The 25,131-nt window shown below is 32.4% G+C and overlaps 1 protein-coding gene across 1 annotated transcript; it reads right to left on the minus strand.

Moving 5' to 3' along the window:
- Positions 1 to 205: 205 nt before the first annotated feature.
- LOC149898242 (BTB/POZ domain-containing protein KCTD9) lies at positions 206 to 3,768 on the minus strand. Its single transcript, XM_090115463.1, has 6 exons — positions 3,138 to 3,768; positions 2,385 to 2,584; positions 1,896 to 2,031; positions 1,177 to 1,251; positions 703 to 821; positions 206 to 503 (listed from the first exon to the last, which is right to left on the minus strand). The coding sequence occupies exons 1-6, from the start codon at positions 3,694 to 3,696 to the stop codon at positions 387 to 389; spliced, it is 1,206 nt and encodes a 401-aa protein (XP_089971589.1). The 5' UTR covers positions 3,697 to 3,768; the 3' UTR covers positions 206 to 386.
- Between the last annotated feature and the right edge of the window lie 21,363 nt (positions 3,769 to 25,131).

The following is a 25,131-nucleotide window of genomic DNA, read 5'->3' on the forward strand; positions in this document are numbered from 1 at the left end:
AGTGTAATTCGTGAAGAATATTGCGCTTACGAAACGTGCACTACGTTTCATTGCTCACCGTAGAAAGTTTTATACTTTACTGCAACACTATTTTAATTTCAGATTGGTACTTTACAATAGCCAGATTAATTATTATTTGTATTTCGTCTTTGCAACGTCTCATAAAATTCAGGAATAATGGAGAAAAATAAAACTACGATTGTTGTTATGACACCAGAATACTGGGAACATTTATTTTATTATATCATATCATAATATACAGTCTATAAATCAACAAGGTATCATAATTCATTTATATCTAAATAATATTTTTAATATTTTCATAAATAATATCACAAAATTTGAATTAACAAATAAAATTAATAATAAATAAGTAACTCTGCCAATTAACGTATGGTTTGAGACATGTGAAGTGGAGTCAACATAAGTTCAAAGGCCGCATCCTTTAAGTTTGCTCCTCGAAGATTTGCTTCATGTAAATCACTTCCCGATAAATCGCAACACTGAAAATATACAAATATGTAGCTTTAATAATTAAAATAATATAAAATTAATAATGGTTTGGTACAGACATTAAAGTTTATTAATCAATTAACAAGGCACAGACAAAAACAATACACAGCACAGACAAGTACAAGTGTAATTTTAAATGTGGAAGATAGATATTATTATAATAATTTCATCAAAAAAAAAAAAAATAACCTCCAAGTCAGCTCCCGCCAAAACTGCAGCTCTGAGATCACAATTTTGAAGGTTGGCATTCTTCAGTGTAGCCACGCGTAGGTTGACGCCTGCCATGTTACTGCCTTCTAAATTTGCACCTACAATTTAAAAATTAACATCAAGAACTTTAAAATAAAACTAAAAAAATCTCACACAGTAACATTAGTATTACATTGAAAATCTCAATTTTCAATGTTATTACATAATTTGTCTATACTCATATAGACAAATTATTTTCAAATATTTTTCATTGAACAAAATTTCTTTATACAAGCAGGTGAGTCTGTTATGCCTTTCCAGATAGACACTTCTACTACTCCTTTTTTATTTACATCAAAGAATAAGCCAGAACTTCAGTTTATACAACTACTAAGAAGATGGTTCAAGAACTATTAGGAATTTGAAAATAGAAAGACATAATTTTTTTCAATATATGTACTTCTGTAAAATCACCTTTTAAATTTACACCTTCCATAACAGCTCTTGAGCCAGCTGGATCTTCCATATTGCATCCTTTTAGAATAGCACCTGTAAGAAATATACAAAATCGCTCAAAAATAACAATCATTTTTATATCTTTAATTGTATTATTGACACGTTTCAAAACAGGGGTAAATTTATTTATTCCGCGCAAATCAAAGAAGTAAAAAAATCAAACTCTACCTAGTTTAACTTGCAACAGAACAACATGTGATGTCAGCAAGTATTTGCTGTTTTTTTATAACAACTAGTTGAAATAATATTAAAAAATAGAGTGCTATTATAGTTACAAGCAATTTTAACAGTCAAAAAACTTAATGTTCATAAAGCGCCCGGCAAACTTCTTGGCAAAAAAGTATCGTGGTGGGGGAAGTTTGCGCATCAAGTTTTAGTACATTTTTATATGTGCAAGCTTCTCCCACCACGATACTTTTTAAAGTGAAACTTTTATTACATCGTCTCAAACTTTTTGATCTGTGTAGCGCATGTCGCGTGTATCGCGGCTGCCGAGTAGGTATACCTACTCGGCAGCCGACCGACACGCGACATGCGCTACACAAAGCAGTGTTCGGAACCGTTCGAACAGTTTCACTTTTACCGTGGTTTCATAAAACCACACAACATTTTTTGTATAATAGCACTCTATTTTTTAATATTATTTCAACTAGTTGTTATAAAAAACAGACTCATACCTTCCATATTCGCACACAATGCTTTAACCCCCAAGAGGTGTGCCCCTTCCAAGTTAGTGTGTGACAAATCAGCTCGCTCCAAACAACAGTGGGACAAATTCGCTCCACTTAAATTGCATCTTGATAGACATGCATACTGAAAGTGATTAATATTTCATTAAATTGTATTGTAAAATTATGTTACCGGATAATCTGGTATTTTTGCAGGTTCAAAATTCACAAAATTGTAACTATAGAAAATAATTTGAAGACAATTTTCTCAAGGTATAATTTTCTTTAGTTTCTTAAAATTACTTTTAGAAGCCAAGCTACCAAATAATTTGGCATAGCATGAAATTTTATAAATATAAGTCAGTGTATTACAAATATTGTCTATTTGTTATAGGTTCAAAATATAGTATACTAAATGTTAAAAAAATATAGATATTCTCAATTCACCATTATTATTTCCTTATAAGTTACAAGGTCCAAAATTACATGTACACTCACTTTAAAATTAATATTCCTAAGGTCTAATCTATTTAAATCTGCCCCAGATAGATTGACACCCTGAAACCTTAATTCTGAACTAGTTGGAGTGGTAATTATTAAGCGTACAACATCCATTCTGGTTAGCGACTGGTTGTTGTCATGTCTGCTTTTTGACTGCTCCACTAGTTGGTTTAGCTGTGGTATCATGGAGTCTATGCCTGGAATAGTAAGATTTATTTGTTTATTTTTTGTTATTTTGTGTAGAATCTTAATAGAAAATAGTTGTTAATGTTATGTTGTATTATTTGACGACACTGTTGGTGTAGTGGTAAGTAACTGCCTACTGAGCCGACGGTCCCGCTGTGTGATCAGCTCAATTATTTGTTCTTGGGTCTGGGTGTTATCTATATATGTATTTATTAAATATTATATTTATCGTCGCCTAGTACCCACAACACAAGCCTTAATTGAGTTTACTGTGGGAGTAGGTCGATTTGTGTAATAATGTCATATAATATTTATTTATTTAAATTAATATTTTTTTATCCAATTTACAATTAATGTATTCTTATTCTTTTATGCTCAAGTAAAACATGAAGCATTTTCAGTTTGATTAAATTGTAGCACAGGCAAGTAGTCAGACTAGAATTTAAAATCATAAAAAGCTGTAACATTTCAGCATAACATTATTGTTTTATATAAGCCCACATATTATCATTAATATATGAATCAATTTAATGGGATTGATAAGAAATAATAATTTCAAATTACCATAGAAAATTGCTTCTTCCAATACTCCTTGTGGATTAATATTTTTATCAAGAATCACTTGCCCATGTCGAAGATAGTTAAGAATAGGCTCAAAATATTCTGGGCTTCTATCTATCAAATAGGCTCCAGTTTCATCTATAGCACTGGGATTCATGAGATATACATTATTGTCATCAGCAAACATTCGTGCAAGCATTGATAATGGCTCCTTGACCAATAAAGTGGACCGTGACGTCATAAACAGTTTTCCTCCTACATTTAACCTTATCCAGTCAGACACTGTTCTGTCCCTTGCATTCAAACTCTGTTGCGATTTTTCTAATTCCTCGCACTTATTACTAGCTTCATTGCAGTCTAAAGACAAGTATATCTTGTCCTCATCTCTCAAACTTTTAAAGTCTGCTACTTCACAGCCGTTTACTAAATATAATTTAAAGTTTTTCTCTGATAGATTAAATCGCGAAGATATCTGCAGCTTGAAGCTTTCCATATTGTCTTCGACGCACAAAACAATGCCATCTTTCTCTGTTTTATCTCTATATATACATACGCGTATCATAATACTGATTTAAGTTTGAATGTTTTGTTTCTTTGTGAGTTTATCCTCAATATTTATTTACTTAACATTAATTATTATCTATTCGGTGAACTATTCGCAACTCATCAAACAAAACTCTGACAAATGAAACAAACGACAGATCTGTCAATGTTACAGATGACAGTGACAATTTATTATCGATGTATAGAGCCGCGAGTGCTTTGCGTGAAATGAAACAAATAGGAAAGGATCACAGAACAGGGTTGGACTAAAGCAAAGGGGGCGCAGGACTTAGAAAATTTTTGATGGAGTTGGTGTCATTATAACACCTATTTATTATTGTTTTATCGTAACGATTACGCTAATATAAGCATGTTTTATAGGAACAACTTTTCTCTAAAATCGAAAATGGCCAAGATATTCGCCCTCAAAGATTGATGGTTTTCGGTTAGGTTAGGTTTGTTAAAAAAAAAACTACACAGAAATAGGAGCCCCGCGAAGCGGGGCTCCGTCGACGCGCAAAAAAAAAAATTTCACTTTGGATCAAAAATTTTCTAAGTCCTTACTTTGCGCCCCCTTTGCTTTAGGCGGACCCAGAACAGTAAAAGAAAGGATTGTAATCATACTGCACTGTAATAAATTTCTAATTATGCAAAGGTAATATTTTTGCATTAATCAACCCTATCTTTTTCATTCCTATTAGTCATAAAATTCTATTAGATACGTCATACGATTCTTACTAAGTATGTACGAATTTCACAAATTCTCTTACATAACTAGTATATATTTTTCGCAACTATCCAGCCATACATATCCTGCACTCTGCATTAATCAATATGTTATTCTAGAAGTTGGTTAATTTTTAAAATAACTTGAATTTTAAGGTTGTATTCCGGAAGAGGAAGCTTTTCAGAGGATGTCGGTGGATAATAATTTCAATAATATTATGGAAATTTGTGTATTATACAAATCTGCAAGTCCTTGTTCAAAAATTAAGCAGCGTTTGTATAATTTAACGAGATGCGCGTCATTAAGTGGACTTGAAAACTCTCAAGGAAAGGTAAAGTGTGAGTTTTAAGTAGTTTATAGATATTTAAGAATATTATACAATGTAACAAATAACAATATGCATTTTATTGTATTTTGCTGTAACAATGTATTCAATTATTATATTTTATATCTACCCACATAATATTTAATAATATGTAGGTAGATGTGCAAAGAAAGAAAGAAAGAAAGAAAGAAATCATTTATTTCAACACACACAACTCACAAGTACATAATAAACATTACAAAGTACGAAGTTAAAAAAAATAAGAAGAAAAAAAAAAAAATTTAAGTAAAGTAAGTAAAACAAAATAATAATATAACCATCAAAATATGTGAGGTTGCGTGCGCCAAAAAAGGATGCCACTCAGGATACCTGAGGCATAACGCCTCAGCACTGATTTTCAGTGACACCCTTCCGACGTCCAGATTGTCAGCCGCTTGCATGTAGATAGAATTAAAAATAATATATTAAATATAATTTGTGGATACATGATACGGATAAATAAATAAGGTCACCATAAACTTACATAAAATACGCTTATATTATTATAGAATGCCTACATGAAAAAACTTTAAATAAAACATAATAAGTTAAATGAAATAAATAAAATAAATAAATATTTCAGGACATTTTCACACACATAATATTAGGTACCTATACTATTAGCACAGACTATTTAGTTAATAGTATTAAGTTCGTTACAGACGCACCGAAAATTGTTGGACTTGCTGCTGTAAAACAAATCGCCTAAATTTTAGACGGAATGTGTTTATTGTTTTTGTATCCCGCAGAGGAGGAGGCAAGTTGTTCCAGCATTTCGTTGCGCTGTAACGAAAGCTGCCTCGAAAAGCTGTCGTATGATGCTTGGGTACCGATAATCTGATTGACGCGTTTCTAGTTTTATAAGATGAATCTGAGTCACCTAACCAGGAAAGTTTATCGTATAAATAGATAGGAACATTGGAGCGTATTACAGAGAATAGCAAAACCGCAAAGTGCAACTTTCGTCTACTCTCCATGTTCAGTACCTTGCAGCCTTGGCATCATTTAGATAAGGCGTAATATGGCTTCTGGCAGGTATGTTCCAGCAATAGCGAGCGCATGCGTTCTGTACACGCTGGATTGCTTTCCTTGTTCGCGCAAGGATGCGCTCGCCATATACAACATCCCCGTAATTGAATTTTGACAAAATTAAAGTATCGCACAGCCTTACCCTTAGCAATGGTGTTATGTGATCTCTGATTCGATATAACACCTTCAGTCGATAGAAGCAATTAGATATTGTCTTACTTATATGTTTTTCAAATCTGAGAGACTCATCAAAAATAATGCCAAGGTTGCGGGCTTCCCTTACACGCTCCAATGCACTTCCCTTTATAACTACTGGTTGAAGCAACGATTCTACTTTATTAATAAGGAAGGGAGTGCCAAGAATCATAAATTTTGTCTTTCCTGGATTCAATAACAAACCGTTTTGCTCGGACCAATCTGCTATGCGGTTTAGATCGGAGTTAAGTTTATCAATAGCCAGTTGCGTATCTCCAGGATGGAAAGAGATGTACAACTGAATATCGTCTGCATAAAGGTGGTACTTGCAGTTGAGCATACAGTTTGTTATGTCCGAAGTATAAAGGATAAAGAGTAGCGGTCCCAGAATAGATCCCTGAGGAACGCCTCTTGTAAGACGTTTGCGTTGGGAATAACGCGCCTTGCCATCCTCTCCATTGACCACTACAGACTGAAATCGATGTCTAAAATAGCTTTCAAACCAGAGTATTGCTTGCGGACCAAAGCCATAGTAAACTAGTTTGGACAGCAAAAGTTCTATATTAATAGCATCAAAAGCCCGAGAGTAGTCGAGTAAGACCAGAATTGTGGCTTGACCTTGATCTTGTGAGGCTAGCACATTATCCACAACGTCGGCTAGAGCTGTTGTTGTACTTCGTCCTTTTCTAAATCCTGACTGTAAATGAGGCAATATATTCTCTGCTTCCAAGAACGCAGTAATCTGTTGGTGTACAATTTTCTCTACTATTTTAGAGAGACAGGGGAGAATACTAATTGGACGAAGCCCCGTATAATCAACAGGAGTACTGGTTTTTTTAATTGGCCTCACAATTGCCTCTTGCCACAGCTCAGGAAATGTATTCGTGCTAAAAGAAGCGTTAATTATCTTAACCATTCCTGGTACTATGATTGGCAATACTAGCTTTACCATATCCAAAGCTGATAGTTACGGCTTGTATTACTAAACTATTAACATCAGAGTTATATAACAGTAGACGTAGGTACTAAGTATGTATTTGGTTTTATGTTTCGGGATTTTGGAAGATTTTCGACGAGCTGCTCAACACGAGTCAGGCGAAGTCAAGTTGGAATGTTGAGTAAAAATAAAGCACGCTGCCTATGAAGAATTGATATTTAAAAAGACGTATCAAATTCAAAAGCTTAGTTGGTAAGTAGCTTCATGGCGATCCTAACATTTTATTTAATGTTGAGTGAGTTTGTTTTTTTGTCTTTCTTTCACATCATCGCAGCAGCGATTTTATGTAATGGTTTTAATGTTTTGAGGTAGTTAGGAGGGCACTGGGCAGAGAGTGATAAGTATTAATTGATAATCTATACTAATATTATAAAGCTGAAGAGTTTGTTTGTTTGTTTGAACGCGCTAATCTCGGGAACTACTGGTCCGATTTGAAAAATTCTTTCGGTTTTCGATAGCCCATTTATCGAGGAAGGTTATAGGCTATATATCATCACGATACGACCAACAGGGGTGGAGCCACGGGGGTGAAACCGCGCGGAGCAGCTAGTATGTAATATAGGCTACTTTGACGGCACAGTTAACCCCTGCCATAAAAGGGTATCTTAGATTCATTAGCATAATATTACATAAATATTTCCAAATCCGTAGGTAACTCTAAATCAGTAGGTAATCGGTATTAACACGTTCACTGCGGCATGTCCAGTATCGGGCCATCAGCGACTACACCACAGTGCGGCGCCCAAAATCGCAGTTTTCACCGTGGTGCAGCGAGGTTTTTTATATGTTAATCAATGACTAGAAAAGAGACAAATATATTTTTGTGATCACAGTTTGAAGTAGGACTCAATTTCGTTTAAAAATCGTATGGCAAAATATTGGACACACGCAAAGAAAAGAAACCGTTTCTTTTGTGTGCGGCATGTCAAATATTTTGCCATGGACAAGCACCTCATGCCGCACTGTACTGCGAGCGCGCCGCGTGTCAATCTCGCATAGTGATGTACCAGGACCGCACGCGTCGTTATCAAATTTTTAAATGACAATGATACCTTAGAGGCTTAAGTTTTTTTTACTTTCTTTTATTTCGTAGCATAAATGCAAAAATGTGATGACAGTTGTGAAAATAATATAAAACATTAAAACAAAAGTTACTGAACAAATTAAAACAAAAGTTACTGAACAATTTCCTGATAGTACTCTATCAAGTACCTTGTTTTATATGTGTTTTTTTTTGTATCGACGATCTCGTTATCTGTTAACAAACAGACTGAAATATACAAAATTGATTTATATCGATATCGATGTTTTATTTTAAAGTGTTTCCCATCGCTATTACTGTAAACATGCCGTATCAACGCAGTGCGGGATGGCAAATAATTTTTCACAAAATCAGGGGTTTAAATTTTCCCTCATATCTTTTAAACTATTGAGTCAAACTAAAAGCTATTTATGCGGTATAAACAAGACTATATATACTATTATCCGAAAAAAAAATTTTTGAAATATCTTGAAATTTCATGAAATTATTAACCTTCAAAGTCAGTAGGTGCGATGTGATAAAAATGGCTCATGACGCACAGTGGTGAACTTGCCGATGTGAAGTATTGAAGACATGCCGCAACAACGGTAAGTTTGGCATTTTAGGTGCCGCAGTGAACGTGTTAATATCGGTGAACCGTACCTAATAGATAATAATATTATTACACTTTACCTGATAGAAATATTATTGTTAGCTGAATGGTAAGCCGTTAGGATCCTACCAGCAATGTACCTATTGCAGTATTGAACTGAAATATTTATTACGTAGATATTCTTAGTCATAATAATATAAATAAAAAATTTAATCGATTGGTGAATTTTTATTAATTAAATTCATATTATTCGATAACTACGTTTTACCACAGACTAATAATAATATACTACGTATACAAGTTTTACCTAAGTATAAATTTTTTGTCTGCAAGCTTGCTTGCACTTTCTTCATAAATCATACTTATTTCGCGTTCCGTTGTCATGTGAACTGTTACTGCCTATGAACTGTTTTAATAAGAAAACTTCACATAAATTGCATGTAAATCATTAGTAATCGCATAGGTAGGTACCTACTAACTTATTTTTATTGTATGTGCTTGAAAATTCCAAGGTAAAAGTAAAAAGTAGAAACAAAATATTATGTGCCTTCTCTAAATGTAAAAATCTGTAGATACTTATAAATAACTAACATTGAACAATAAGTTGATCTCTCAGTTATTCTAAATAAAAGCGAGTATAGTCACGGGTCAATGCTAGTTTCTCAAACGGTTTGAGATGCATCGATAGTGTAATCGCATCAATCACAGATGGCTATCGTTAAATTCGTCCTTCCCTCTGATGTTCAGCAACATTGATAGCTGCTGACATAATTACAAGAATTCTTTGCTTCACGTCTAAAACAGTACATGTCTACGCATAAGAAGTTTGGCTTCACAAAAAATTGTTCTAAAATCCACATCTATACTTACTTACTGAAAGAGTTTGTCTGTTTGGTAGTGCTAATTTCAGAAAATTATTTGAAAATTTATTTCATTGTTAGACAGTCCATTTATCGAGTTCAATAGGAGCAGAGCTATGCGGGTATAACTGCGGTGAAGAGCTTGTATTCTATTAAATTATATTTTAATCAAAAAACTCGATACTTTATTTAAATATAGAGATATAGCTCATATAGCATAAAGTTTCATAATTATGATTATATATAGGAGGAATACGTAAAATTTTTACGATTACGTTCAATTCTTCATCGATAGAGCACAAATTTTGAACAGCTTCATGTTTTGACTTATCAATTTTCCTCATTTTCTAATGTTTACACAAAAAATAGTTAGCCTCTAGATATTTATTTTCTCTCCTTATAACAATAATCAGTTTGTATACCGTTATTTTACGTCACAATACACGTGTTCATGTAATAATTTTTACATAACTTTGCTGTTGACGAGTCAGTGAATGAAATTAAACATTCGTGTAAAATAGTTCGATATGAAGTTTAAAATAGATGTAACCCAGAAAATAATACTGTTTATTATCTCAGTGATTGCTATTTGACAAGTGAATATATTAAACACTAAGATTAAACATTCAAAAAAGGGCGGTCGTGGTGGGGATAAATACATTTGAATGTTTATTGTGTAGGTAGGTAGGTAGGTACAACTTTTAATAATATGTGTGTTTTCTTACTTTTTACGATCTTCTTAACTGTAAGTACTTTTTATTATTCCCTTTTCGAATGCTATTAGGTATATTTATGCTGTAATACTTTGTATAATATACTGTGGCCAAATAAGACACCCAACTTATGAATTTACTTTATAGGTATGTTGTATGTACACCTAACTAAACATGAAATCCAAAATGCAAAACTATACGTAAGTAGGTATAAGTATAGTGGCAGAAACTCAACTTTATAAATGAACGAAAGTCGAAAATAAGATTAATTCAGTATACGCCAACTCACTAAAACTTACCACGAATATACGTAATAATAATATGTATATTTATATGCTTTGATCATCGCAGCATATTAATTTTGATGTCAAAATATTTTAGTCGATTTCTTGCGCATTGACTCACTCGATGAGGCGCCTTGACGCACAGATTTTCAGCAAAATCTCTGAACTTTTGGACGTGAGCTTTTCATTTGGGGACACGTCAGTTTTCAACGGAAATACTGAATATGATATTATTTTGTCATAATATTACACATAAATTTTAGTTTATTTAGTTTGGGACATCGTAAAAACTTACAAAAACAGCATTACGAATCAGTTGTTCATAATTCTTATGTAATATGGAGTTTAACTTCAACCTCTTGGAGATTATCATACTTATCTATAGTGTAATTTTGTGTTATAAAATTAATAATTTATTACAAAAATAAAATATCTAAAATTACTTAGCTCTCGAAGCTGTTAAAATGTTTACTTAACGAATTTCGCTTAGTAAGTAGTAACTAAACTTTTATTACCTACTTGTTAATTTTAATTATCACGCGATCTAAGTCTTAAGTCCTGATTGACTTAAATTTAATGTACCTACCTATTTCATTATCATTACATATACTAGGTCAAGAGCTGCTGTTTGTAAGGAAATAATAAAAACTCTACTTGCGTGCTTGCAATTATATTTACTCGGAAGCATCATTGATGTACGATGTTTGTAATATTTTTCCTGCAAAATGTAGAATGGCCATTCAAAATCAAAATAATTAACATATAATATGTCTTAAGCGTCTGTACTCTGTTTCTAAGAAGTGCGTAGGCACAGGCGTTTGCCGAAAATTGTGTCTTAACCAGTGTAGCTAAAGGCCAGATGAGCCGATGACACGGGAAGCAAACTCTCGTTTATTTATAAAGTAGTGTCCATCCACGCCGGACACGCGCTAGTCTACCGTGAACATTTTAATTCATGATCAAAGTTTATCAATCGGAGTGTAATCTGTCGCGATATCAACAATGGAGCCCCTGGATGTGCCGCCTAGTCAGCCGCCGCCGCCTCCGCCGAAGCCTAGGCCGAAGATAACGCTCACGATACCAACCCCTGTATCTCCCAGAGGGCCAAACACCCCGTCGTCCATCCACTGGGGCCAAACACAGTACTACGGAAGGGTCCCACAAACTGCGGTGTCCCACTTATCCGACCCACACGCGAACCCCTATTTCAACCCCTTCGTACACATGTATCACAACAAAGCGTCGGAATTTATGTTCAAACAATTCGAGGGATTTAAAGACTTTACAATGAACACCGCGAAAAGTGGTTTAAGTGCTGGTGAAAAGACAGCTTTCTGGTTTTATAACAAGTTGAAGTTGTGGTCTAAGAAATGGTTCACGCATTTCTTCTTGACGTTGTGTTTATTGGTTTACAGTATTCTTGGTGCTTTAATGTTTCAAGCTCTTGAGGGTGAGTAGCTTATATATTTTTTCTGCTTGGTATTTCATTATAATTTCTGCCATTTAATCTTATAAACGGATTGCAACCCATTGAGCCCCAAGCGGCCCGATCGGTCCACGACACAATAGATTTTCTATTGTGTCTGTGATTCCGGGGCCTGAGTTATTAAAACTCGCCATCGATCCTTTTCATGTATTTAAATAACAAGTTGAGATAAAATATGAATTATGATGTCATATAAAGAAGTAAGTAAAGAACATTAAGAAATTATTGTTTATTCAACATAGTTACTTTGTCATATTCTGGACCAACTTCAGACAAAACTTTAACAGTTACGTAAAGCTGTTACAAGAAAATTGTCTTCTGAAAAGGCTAATTTACTCTGGCATAGAACTTTGCCTTGGAAATAAGGTTAAATTATGGAATTACTTATTATAATATCACCCATGTGGAAATATAATGAATAACAATAAGAATAATGACCATATAATTGTTTGAAATGTCGTTAATGTAAGTACATAATCTTATTTCAATCCAATTTCAATCATAGTCAATTTCGAATTGTTGATGCTTGAACTCTAGTTTGATAAATTATTATGATCATTGAGCCAGAAGGTACTTCGATATAATTTTAACAATAAAAAAGTATCAAAATTAAATACCTAAGTATTCAATAGAAATTGCAAATAGTATTAATGAATGAATAGTCTTTCTGTTCTATTGCCTAATATAAAATGTGATTTCAGTTAAGTTTAAAACTTAATGTGTGCGATTGGTGCTACGGAATAAAATATATTATATAAGCTTGATAGAGCTTTTGAAATAATGAGGATTTTATCGGATCTAAAATGTGATTTATTCGTTATAAATATAGTATTAAGACGGTTTAAATATATTACAGCAAGCGTTTGCGTGTTTTAATTTAAAATAACTCGCATTCAACCAAGCACACGACATTAAATTCTGTAAAACTTACAAAATATAACCTATTTAACGAACGTAATTAAAATATCTTTAATTATTTTGGATATAAATTATATTTTAATATAAATAGTAAATACAGTACCTTTTACGAAGTTTTAAATAATTTTAAACACATTTGTTAGTACATAAATTCTAAAACTTCTTAATGATATTAAACTTTTAAGCGTATTCTTTAGGTTTGCATTATTAATAGGCACTTTGATTTATTTGTTTATTCACAAATGATTAACTGATGAGCAATTCAAACTAATGTGTAGTTAGGATATCGGATAATATTATCAGATAAGTATTAAAAGCTAAATGAAGGGCAGGGCTTTTATCAGATCTAAAATGTGATTTATCCCTAATATTATAAATGCGAAAGTAACTCTGTCTGTCTGTCTGTTACTCAATTTCACGCCTTAACTACTGAACCAATTTGCATGAAAGGTATAGAGATATTTTGATACCCGAGAAAAGACGTAGGCTACTTTTTAACCCGGGAAAGAGATAGGTTTTATCCCGGAAATCTCATGGGAACGGGAACTATGCGGGTTTTTCTTTGACTGCGCGGGCGAAGCTGCGGGTGGAAAGCTAGTGTTATATCACAGACTAATAATAATATACTACGTATACAAGTTATATAGATTTGTAATTTTCTATCGCGGTGTTTGTAGTTAAACTCTCCCGAAACGGCTTTACCGATTTATATATAATATCTTCTATTATTTTTTATGCATTGAACTATAAAGAAGAACAAATAATTAATCCTGCAACATGAATAGATAGTAGATAGTAATATACATACTGAACCAAATTGACGTTAATTTAATAGCGGCATGTTGGTTTTAATCATAGAAATCTAAATAACAAGACACTAGAAGTCGTAAGCGTGCGTGACCTTGTCGCCACTCAGGTGATTTGCACATCACCAGTGCATTCGTCACTGTTCAGTTGCTCTGGAGACCTATGAGTGTATACATGGTGTGTTTCAGCAATTCCCATTGCGGAAATTCTTCCACAAGTTGTAATTATACTTATAAAGGAATAATATTTCATCGGAAAATATTTTTTTTTAGAAATAATGCCGTTTTTCCTTAAAATTATAGAATATATTTTACAAGTATTACGATTGTCACCATAGTAATCGAAATAACAATGAATGACACAGTCGACCATTCTTATTATCACGTTTGTTCGTATTGGAGCAAAAAGTCTCATATACTTAGGGATGTTATTCTAAAATAAACCGTAAATTCGTGGGTTAGGATACATATTCAAAAGCTTAATTTAATAGGTAAGTTAGTTTTCACTAAAATCAAGCTGTCGAATAAAAGGCATAAGTAGTTTACTTGTGTGTACTGTTTAGCTTTCGATTTGAATGTGTTGATCTTGGCGACAGCGGTTTTCATACGAATTATGACATTATAGCCCTTCTATGTGTCTTGTTATTTAGATTTCTATGGTTTTAATCTTTTAGATTAATTATGAAAATTAGGTTAATCCATGCATAAGTGTGTAAGTGCACTAGAAAATTAATGAACATTATCATCATTTTATGGTTTCTTCCACAATATGATATATATATATATATATATATATATATCATATTGTGGAAGATAATAATTAGGTAATCTATGCAATTCCTAGTTAGATTGTCTATTTTAATAACATATTTGTCTCAGTATTATGTTGTTGTATAATCAAGAAAAACCGAGTTATTAGCGAAATGAAATTGTTTTAGTATTCAAGAAAACAGTTCTTTATCTTTTTTCCAAAACTAACTCTATTTATACCAAAACTAACTAACTATATTTATAGCGAACACATTCAAAAGATGCGAATCTAGAGCTATTGTTAGCTTTGGATTGTTGCTTTTTTTATCATTAGGTATGTTAATTATTAAATTCTTGCCCAAATTACCGAGGAAAATATACTGAGTTAGGAAAGTTAGTACTTACCTATGGCACATTTTTATAAGTTTGAGTTTCTTTAAATATTATTGTACAGAGATACGTATAGAGTAGGTAAACCTCTACAACATAAATAATCTATAAACTTATGATATTTTGGTATTACTTTGTAAGAAAAAGTGAAGTCCCGTGTCCCCTTAGTGGGGTAAGGGGCAGATGCATTATTCATACATCTGTTTCACTGATCGATTTTCTTTAGGGACAAGTAGGTGATCAGCCTTCTGTGTCCTGCCAGACCGAGACATTTTTTTTTCTTCGTCTCCACCGGGAATCGAACCCAGGACCCGGCCTCGGTTCTACGCTCAAGCGCCAACCACTGTACCAAGGAGGCGGTCAGTCACTTTGTAAGAAAGCCTACATTTAAAACTTTTATGACTTCCTTTGTATTTAACCCAGCGTAATTGTAATATTGTCAAAGGTATATCTCAGTATTCTGTATAATTACTGAACAAGCAGAATCTAGCGTCTTCCCTCGTTTAACAAGATGTTCTAATTACGACTACAAGGCTAGATAATAATGTATTTTCTACTATTTCTTAAGTCTTTACATTATACCTAATAGGTATACATATAGATGAAAATTTGTTTTTTTGATTGCTCAATTGTGTGCCAAAGTGAAAAATTTTTTAAATCTAATAACACTAATAACACGTCACGGTTAATTTACATCTGAAGCCGGTTTATTGGATAACATAAACAATTTATTAATAACACTAGACAATTATATTGCTAATATTATTTCTAGCTATAGCCGTGCTTCGATTCTTGCTATAGCCTAATATTCCGTGATTATATTTTCAAAGTAACAAATAATAAAAAAATATGTTCGCAGGAAGTTACTGTTATTCACAACGGTTATAGTAGGCACTGTAATAAAATATTGGAAGTAATAAACTTTTAATATGTCAATGTCTATGAACGTGGAATGCTAATTTTAGATAGATATACTGGTTCGATGTGAAAATCCTTAAAGAAATTCAACGTACTAAAGATTGCCTGTGTTTTTTGAAAATTTTACCCATTAACAGGCCAAATAACTTCATCGTGTGTTAAAATTTCACAAGCTGGAGTGTAATACCGTAATTAAAGTTCATAATTTATTAAAAGTTCAACGCTTAAAGGGCTTTGTTCATATTTTGAGTTACACTGAAAGTTATTTCATAAAATTTTATGCCATATATAACCTTCTTGGCGTAAGATCCGCTGAAGGAAATCAGTTTCATTAATTTGATTACTTACTTTTATTTCCTCAGACGAGTGGAAACATATTTTTTATTATCACAAAATAGATCCAAAATAGGTACTGTTTTTTACGTACAAACCACAATTTGACAAAAAAAGGAGAAATACCAACAAGACTGGACCATCAAATAATTCGCAACACGCTCAAGACCATCAACTCGAGAAAACGTCCCCGTTTATGTCACTTTTATTCAGGATACAGTTTTTAAATGCTTCGCTTCTTCAGAAAATAATAAAACGCTTTATTACGGGTTCGGTCAACATAAAACTGGGAGAGACAAACAAATATGATCCTAAGTGTCCAAAAAATAGAGATCACGTGTCAATGGTAACAACGTCGGTATATAAAATGCTTAGAAACGACTGTAGTTTAAAGCTGTGTATTTTTTATATGGAACAATTTGTGGTATTGCTATTAAACAATATTGGTTTCTGTTTTCTGGCGTAAATTTGGTATAGCATAAGCTATATTAATTAGTAAAAATTGCACCTAGATACGTCATACGTAACTCAAAGAAAAACATCTAACAAGTTATTTAAATGCTTCATATATTATATTTGTTGAAGTTTTTCGATGTGACACTTCTTTAGGCTTGTTGGGAGTAAAATTTCAAGGTCAAGTCACACCAATAGCGGCACGTCATGGAGTAAGGCGACGATTTGGGTATCTTTGAATCTCGTCAAAGAAGTTTCACTTCTGATACGGGTGCTCGGCATACCTACACGCTCTTTTTTTCTTCTTATAACCTTAATGTTAAACATTGAACTCCAAACATAAATACTGCCTTGAAATATTTTCTATACCCGTTGTTAATGTTCCCAGTGTAATAAAAATAAACCGCGTTCAAGATTTCCAAGTGACATCAAAGAATGTCACTTCGGACAGACGTGGCATTTAGTTTCATACCCACTAATTATAACTGAAACATCTGTTGTTAACTGTAAATATAATAATTTTCTTGATAAGTATATTAGTAGGACAGTATTTAATATTTTGTAGAAATATTGAATTGCTTGAAAGTCAAAAAGCTTCAATATTCAATATTTTTCCGCTTTCTTGTAAGAAGGCATGTTCTAGAAACTGTTTCTGTTTTTTTTGCATTCTATCAGTGTTAAAATATGAATTCATACGTTTGCTTACAATTTGAAAACAATCTGTCTTACCAAATAATCGTACTGAAAAAATAATAAAAAAAAAAAAAAATTAGTTGACAACAGCAATAACAGCACACTATTTTTTTACCTATACAGGGTGGAAGGTTAAGATGGGGCATGAAGGGCAGGTACCTTAACCGTTGTAGCTACATGAAAACGTTCTTAGGAGACTATCCTTAAATTCTTGAGAAATTTTAATCTGCATTCACAGATTTTTGAAAAAATGTACGGTCAGCAAGGAAATCGGCAGTTTTCAAAAAAAAAATTTTTGATGCCAATCGATCCAGTTTCTCATGGGGATCAAAACACTCTAAAAGACCAACTGAGGTATGAGTACTAGAAAAGTCAGAAATCGCGAAAAACTATTTTCATTCATGAACAAGTAAAAAGACAAAGGCACAGCAACATAAGGACCAGCGCCCACTGCCGGCACGGCGTGGCATGGCAGGGCAGAGGATTTTATTACTTATGAAGTTATTTCGAATCTTATTTCAATCAGTTTAGAATTCAAGTTACTTTATTTCGATGCCACGATGCCGCGACGTATCGCAGGATGCTGCAGCATGACGCGGCACGCCGCAGGATGCGGCGGCATGACGTGTCTTGCTGTTTCATTCCAAGGAATGCCGCGGCGCGCCATTGCATCCCGCAAGGCGTATGCGTCAAAAATTAAAATTTCTCAAGAATTTAAGGATAGTCTCCTAAGAACGTTTTCATGTAGCTACAACGGTTAAGGTACCTGCCCTTCATGCCCCATCTTAACCTTCCACCCTGTATAATAAGCCAAGTAATATAATATGATGTAAAAGTATAAATATTCAAAAGCCATGACGTTAACCTCGACTTATCACCACAGACTATATAAAAATATGTAATCTATATTTAATCTGTGGTAGTAATATTTCCTTGAAAAAATCAGTCACCAGCGTGTTTCATTTACTGAGAAATGTGTTATACAATTGATATTATTATAATGAGCTTATAAAATCAGTTCGCAAATCTTTCAAATGGATGCTATATACACCCACGTTAATTAATATTCACTGAAAGATTTAATATTTGCTAAACAAATAAGTGTTTTTTTTATTGGCATATTACATTATATAATCTGTTTGTAGTTTTGTTAGTCTTTCACAGATAATAATAACAATAATTTATAAATTATGATTAGCTATTTAATTCATGAAAATAATTGATGTAAGTTGACTGATTTAAGTGTTTTTTTACGTCAAGAGCAAGGTAAGAGTTATTATCAAAGAAGTAAATTTTAAATAACAACGCAACGGGACGGATTTTTTGTAGAAAGAAGAAAAATATTACTAAAAATGTAAGCTAGGAAAGAAGTTTTTCTTCTATCATAATAAACATATATTCTATAAGGTAAAAAAAATAAAATTGATTTAAGTGTAAAATATTTCGGATAGATGATTTGTTTACACCACCAATCATGTTTACACTTCAAAAAACAAATATTTACACTCATTTTTTGTAAACTGATAACAGAATATTATGATCCGATTCAAGAAGAATTCTGAGTCAACCATTAAGAGTAGAAAATAGAAATCAATAATATTGTAATTTTAAATTATTCCTATCTTCAAAAAATATTTTTAATTTTAAACTATTTATTTCAGATATCAGTGAAAATTAATGTAATAAATTTTCAAAATTCATGAAATTTCTCATGAAAGACTATAAATTATTAACATTTTAAAAGTGACTCACAATATTGAAATTTTTATGATCTTGACTCATTTGTCCATGATTTATAAATAACCTGATATTTATACCCGATTCTTAAAAATGTCGTCTGATAATAAAAAACAAGCTATTTCAGTCACGCTATGTTAAAACGGTAGTAGGACTATTTTACTGTAGGTATAATACTTTTGGTATAGTTTTTGAATACATAATAAATCAAAGCAATTACGAAGAAACACCCAGAAAATGCAAAATTAATTATTGCAAATTTTTAATTTCTTGTGAAACAAAAATTGAATGAAAACATGAATCTTACAGATATATCACAATATAGTATCACATATATAAACAAAATCACTGTCGTTGTATATTTCCGCCCCTATTTATGCTTAAATCTTTACAACTACGCAACTGATTTTTATACGATTTTTTTAATAGATAGTGGTAGTGATTCTCGAGGAAAGCAGCGGGTATAGAGTAAAGAATGAAAGACGAAGTTAGAGACATTCATTTAATAATTGTTTGTAAACAATAATAATTGTTTCTCGAATTTTCTATAACTAGTTACCCTATCCAACTACATTTAAAGGTTACATTTTCTACAGGTTAAATAACTGAACACTTAGCAAGCTAGATTTAGCAACGGGCGCCTAAATACTATTTATTTCGGTACACATAAAGTAAATTATATGAGGTGTAAATCAGCTTGTCGCATTCCTTGTAAGAAACTCGTAAACGGGATTTATATCTCTATTCACTTTCAATAAGATGTGTTTAAACTTTAAAAATGATATGGCCTTGTAAAAGGTAAAACATTGGTGATTCGCCTCACGATTCGCCTACGCTTCGCCTTCGCTTCGCGTCAAATTTTTGAAGCATTGCGATTATAGGGGGGAAATTTAACTTATCGCTTTTATGTGCAAGATTTCCATAACATAAGTTAAAATATCTCGGTTCTAATTATTATTGATCATATCACAAATCTTTAAATTAAAGATGATATTATAAAAGTAATGTCATATTAATATGATTCATATTACCTATTTCCCTTAATTTAATATTATATGTTTGTAATTCTTAGTATTCATAAGTGACCCAATAGTACACCTACGTTTGCTTATAGTCTTCGTTCACGTAATAAGGGCTTATTGTTAATCTGGGCACAATTCCAAATTCCGTAATTCTACTGAGAAATTACCTATATAATTTTATATAATAATAACTAACGTAGGAATACCTTGTTTCAAAATGTATAATTCAATATGTAGTTAAATATTACCTAATTATAATACAGAAGAAATGTTTTACCTTTATTAGATACGTGCGTCCTACGCGTTTTCTAATTAATTATTAGTACATATTATCTTAAGATTTTAAACCCAAAAATGTATTCAATAAACTAGTCTTCTTAACTATCTGTCAGCTAGAACAACTTATTTATTGTTATAGCGGACATTATAATACATACTCTGCAAATGTCTGCCTATTACGGTCTAAAAGATACATGACCATGACAGGCAAGCCAAGAGATTTACAGTCTTTACTTACAAGGTCCTGTTTGCACCATTTTCGACGACAAACAGTTGGTATCTTCTAATTAAAGGAATGTTATTAGTTATACCACTCAGTCAGAGACGGTTGAAGGGATTTTAATGTTTCGGAGGTTGTCGGATTTGTCTCTTGGAGTAGGATATTGGCTGTCAAAATGTGTTGTCAAAAGCGTATTAAAAAAAATAATAACGGGCAAATAGCTGCAAAATATTTAAAATTAGTATACTACTTACTACCATTTTTTGTTTATAAACGGCAATATAACGTCCAGCTGCAGTGGACGTACCACGGCTGAAATGACGAAACGGCAATCTTCTTTTGTTTTGTTCAACAACAGATTGTGACAAAAGGCCCAGAAAGCTTGAAGTAATCATTCCTATTCAATCATTTGTCATTTAAAGATATTCCAGGCACTACAACTTGGGGTCTTTTGATAAAACAATTCAAATACACCAAGTAAGTATTCGGAACTTTGTTAATAAAGTAATAGAGTATAAATTAATCAAATGGCCGTAATGTTTGGAGTTTTTGCAAGGATTGATTTAAGATAGGCGATGTAAATACAAGGTAATTATTCAAACACAAAAGTTGCCTCATACCAAGTACACCTAGTATCGATCTACAATTAGTTACAATAATTTTTAAAAATAAATTGCCGTACCTATATTTAGAAAAATAATTTCTTGAAATTACTGCTATTCTAACGTCAATAATAATTATACTCGTCAGTTTGGAAGATAACATAAATAAACATTAATCCATGCAGAGAAAATAATTGAGCTGAAAAAATACAAGTAACAAAAAGTCTTCTATTTTTCAGGCTATAAATAAGTATATTATTGTACATACTATGTAGTATGTTTTTTCCGAAGGACGAATGATTGTGTATATCTTATATTTATGTATAAATACCATTAAAATATCTTTTTACCACTCTATTATGTCTTATGTTACCCTCTATTTACTTATTACCGCATAACGATAGAGAATATAATAATAAGTCCCAGATCACATTAAAATTAATTAAAGGGCTTCTGCCTGATGAATATAAGTATGTCTCAATGTATGCCAAAAGACCCTGGGGTCTTCTTTTATGATTGTGACCCGAATATTGTGGTAGTCATAATAATATTCATATATTCAAGTTACCAAGACTCAATTTGATAGCTAATAATAATATATATTACTTACTAAAATGTATATTTATTTTGGAAAACCCAACACGAGAAACTATAATAAGAAAATATGTATATTTCGTCGTCTCCGTACACCGTGCGCGTACCAAACACACAAAAAAACTTACGTAGAACAATTAGATATGAAAAATAGGGATAAGTATTTAAAACAATTGCAATATGCTTTGAAAAGTCGAACAAGCGCAACAATTGTTGAGATCGCATTCACAAAATACAGCGCTGATTTTCAGTGGTCTCTATACACAAAATTAACCCATCAGTCATTATGATATATATGTACACAAAATATCATAATCTTATGAAAACAGACAGTCGCCACTTATTTATATATATGTGTCGCATTTCTGTCTGTCTGTTTATTTATAGATGAACTGAATTTTACGCATAACACTAATGACATCCGTTATTTTACTGGATGTTACTGGCTGATACTTCTATTAGCTTTTTAATTACATTATTTATGTATTTATTTTCTATGTATGTATTACATTATGCAATATATTTCTAACTCCTAAACAGCTGGACCGATTTAAATGAAATTTGTTGGGTTTCTTCAGGAAGATTCGAGTTGGTTTAGAGTTACGAACGAAGTGTTGGGCAAAAGCTAGTTGTTTTTTATAAAATTAATATTATATAATATGTAAGTATAAATATTTTTATACACCTAAGATTTACATATCTACAATCTACATGTTTTTCCATAAAACGAAATTTTACTAATTTTTAAAACGTTTATAAAACCTGTCCGTTAAAAGAATAAATTTTCAAATTTAAACATTTTCCAATATACGTAAATATTACAAGATTAGACTTGATTAGAAGTCTAAAGAAAATCTCTGACCTTAACCTATTTAGATCAATGTAAACATTTAAACAAAATCCAGTTGCTGGCTAATAGATATCTTTTATATGGACTGCTACTAAGCAATGAATTATAAACATGTCGAGTTAAAAACTCTATTTTACGAGTTTTAAATGTTTGTTTGTGAAGTGGCGTTTTTGAGATGTTCTCTTTGCGTATAGAGACATATAAAATAATATGTTGAGACTGTTTGTTTTTATTTACATGTGTTATTGTATAAAATTAAGTCACAGATAGTATACCTAAGTGGAGTCAGGACTCAGGAGTGATTTATATACGTCGTCCGATAACCATAAAAGTTTAAGACAAAATAAAAATGTCCATTAATTTAATAAAACGTATTTATATAGAGCATAATAGGTATGTATTTCTTGTAAAATCGATGACCATTATTGTACATAGCCATGTAAAACCACGATATTCTAACACAGATTAGAAATAAAGTTAAAAAAAACCGGCCAAGTGCGAGTCGGGCTCGCGCACAAAGGGTTCCGTAGCAGCAAATATAATAAATTACAGTTAAATCAACCTATCTCAAAAACTATAAGAGATACTTTGATCAAACCAAAAATCGTTGAAAGAGTTAATTAGCATGCATCACCTCTATTTTTTTTAGAATTTTATACCCCGTAGTTATAAAAATAGAGGGGGGGGGACATACTTTTTACGACTTTGAGAGCTGATATCTCAAAAACCGTTCACTTTAAGAAAAATGTTTTTTAGAAAACTTTATATCATTTTAAAAGACCTTTCCATTGATACCCCACACGGGTATGTACATCGAAAAAAAAAATTTCATCCCTCAGTTACATGTATGGGGGGCCCCACCCCCAATTCTTTTTTTTACTATTTAGTGTCATATTTTTGTAGCGGTTCATACAACACATATTCCCATCAAATTTCATCACTGTAGTACTTATAGTTTCCGAGTAAATCGGCTGTGACAGACGGACAGACGGACAGACGGACAGACGGACATGACGAAACTATAAGGGTTCCGTTTTTGCCATTTTGGCTACGGAACCCTAATAAAACTGCATTTTCTGAACACAGTAGGTATAGCGAATATTTGGCATCTTTATAGGACTATAGTGAATATTTTAACGACGCATAAAATCTATTAAAAATTAGGCTCGACTTTAGTTATTTGTTATTAACATATTATCGTTCGCGAAATAAACGTTTACGTTTATGATATAAAATTTCAAGATAAATTAAATTTCTTAATATATATGTAATTCTATAATATTTCAGTATTTTCACACTTCATTCAGATCAGAAGTCTGTTACTTACGACAATGCTTACGACTGTCTAGCCTACACTTTGCCTACACACCAGCTATTTTTTGCCAACTTCTCGTGATATCACCCAGAATAACTTTAACTGTAAACAACTAACTAAGACAATTATTAACAGTCACAGACAAAAATAGTATAGACACTCAGACTGTCGAAGAAAGTAATTTATTACTAGAACTTGGATTATATTTTTGTCTATAATAACTTTATTGTAACGTCTGAATTCAGTTTTTATTAGTTTATCTCACATTCCATTCGAATCATAACTTTCTTTGCTACATTGTGTTTTACAGCAAAAGATGTATAGTTTTATTAAGATTTCGAGTAATCTGTACTTCTATTCTAATATTATAAAGCTGAAGAGTTTGCTTGTTTGTTTGTTTGAACGCCCTAATCCCAGGAACTAGTGGTCTGATTTAAAAAAAATCTTTCGGTGTTAGATAGCCCATTCATCGAGGAAGGCTATAGGCTTTATATCATCACGCTAAGACCAACAGGAGCGGAGCCACGCGGGTGAAACCGCGGAGCGCAGCTAGTATATAGTTTACTTTATCTTTAATACTTGTCTACAATGAGTCTTGTCTGTAAAACGTTTAATAAAACAGAATGTAATAAAACAAGAATTTATTGAATTCACGTCTAGCGTCTTTCTTAATTTATATCGATTTCCATTCTAGACCGGGAGATACTGACACAAAATTTCGAGTCATTTGTAACAGGATGGCGGTTCTACAGGGGTCTTAGTACGCAATGATAAAAAGAAAAATGATGGTGTGATCGCTGGTATCGGTGGCTTAGTCGCGTGGGCGTTAATCGAACTCGTCGGAAAAATAGCGAAAGTCAAACGATTTGTAACACAAAAATTTTAGTATTTACCGATAGCCCATAAAAAAGAAGTAGGCGGTAGTGTCATGCCATACTTTTCCGGTGTGACTTACAGCCCACCATACCGACGCGAATATGTTGATTTAAATAAAACAATTATTCAACCATTTGTACCAGGCTAACTTTTGCACAGGTTACCATCGTCGTGCAGCCATTTACGAAAATCGCCATGCCATACTTTTCGGACGATTCCAAATGGTCGCCATACCGCCGAAAATCTGCAAAAAAAATTTATTTCGCCAAACTTTTTGTACCAGTATTGCATTTGGATTTTTGGAGAGTATTTGATAAAATGTGACCATTATTATATTTGCCATACTTCTAGTAGGGGGAAAAAGTGATGTCATACTTGAAAAATTAATTTAGTATTAATTTATATAAGT

Source organism: Colias eurytheme, chromosome 23 (genome assembly GCF_061535395.1).
Source record: "Colias eurytheme isolate Ceu_HAF_F1 chromosome 23, ilColEury1 Martin Lab GWU primary, whole genome shotgun sequence".
Lineage (NCBI taxonomy): Eukaryota > Metazoa > Arthropoda > Insecta > Lepidoptera > Pieridae > Colias > Colias eurytheme.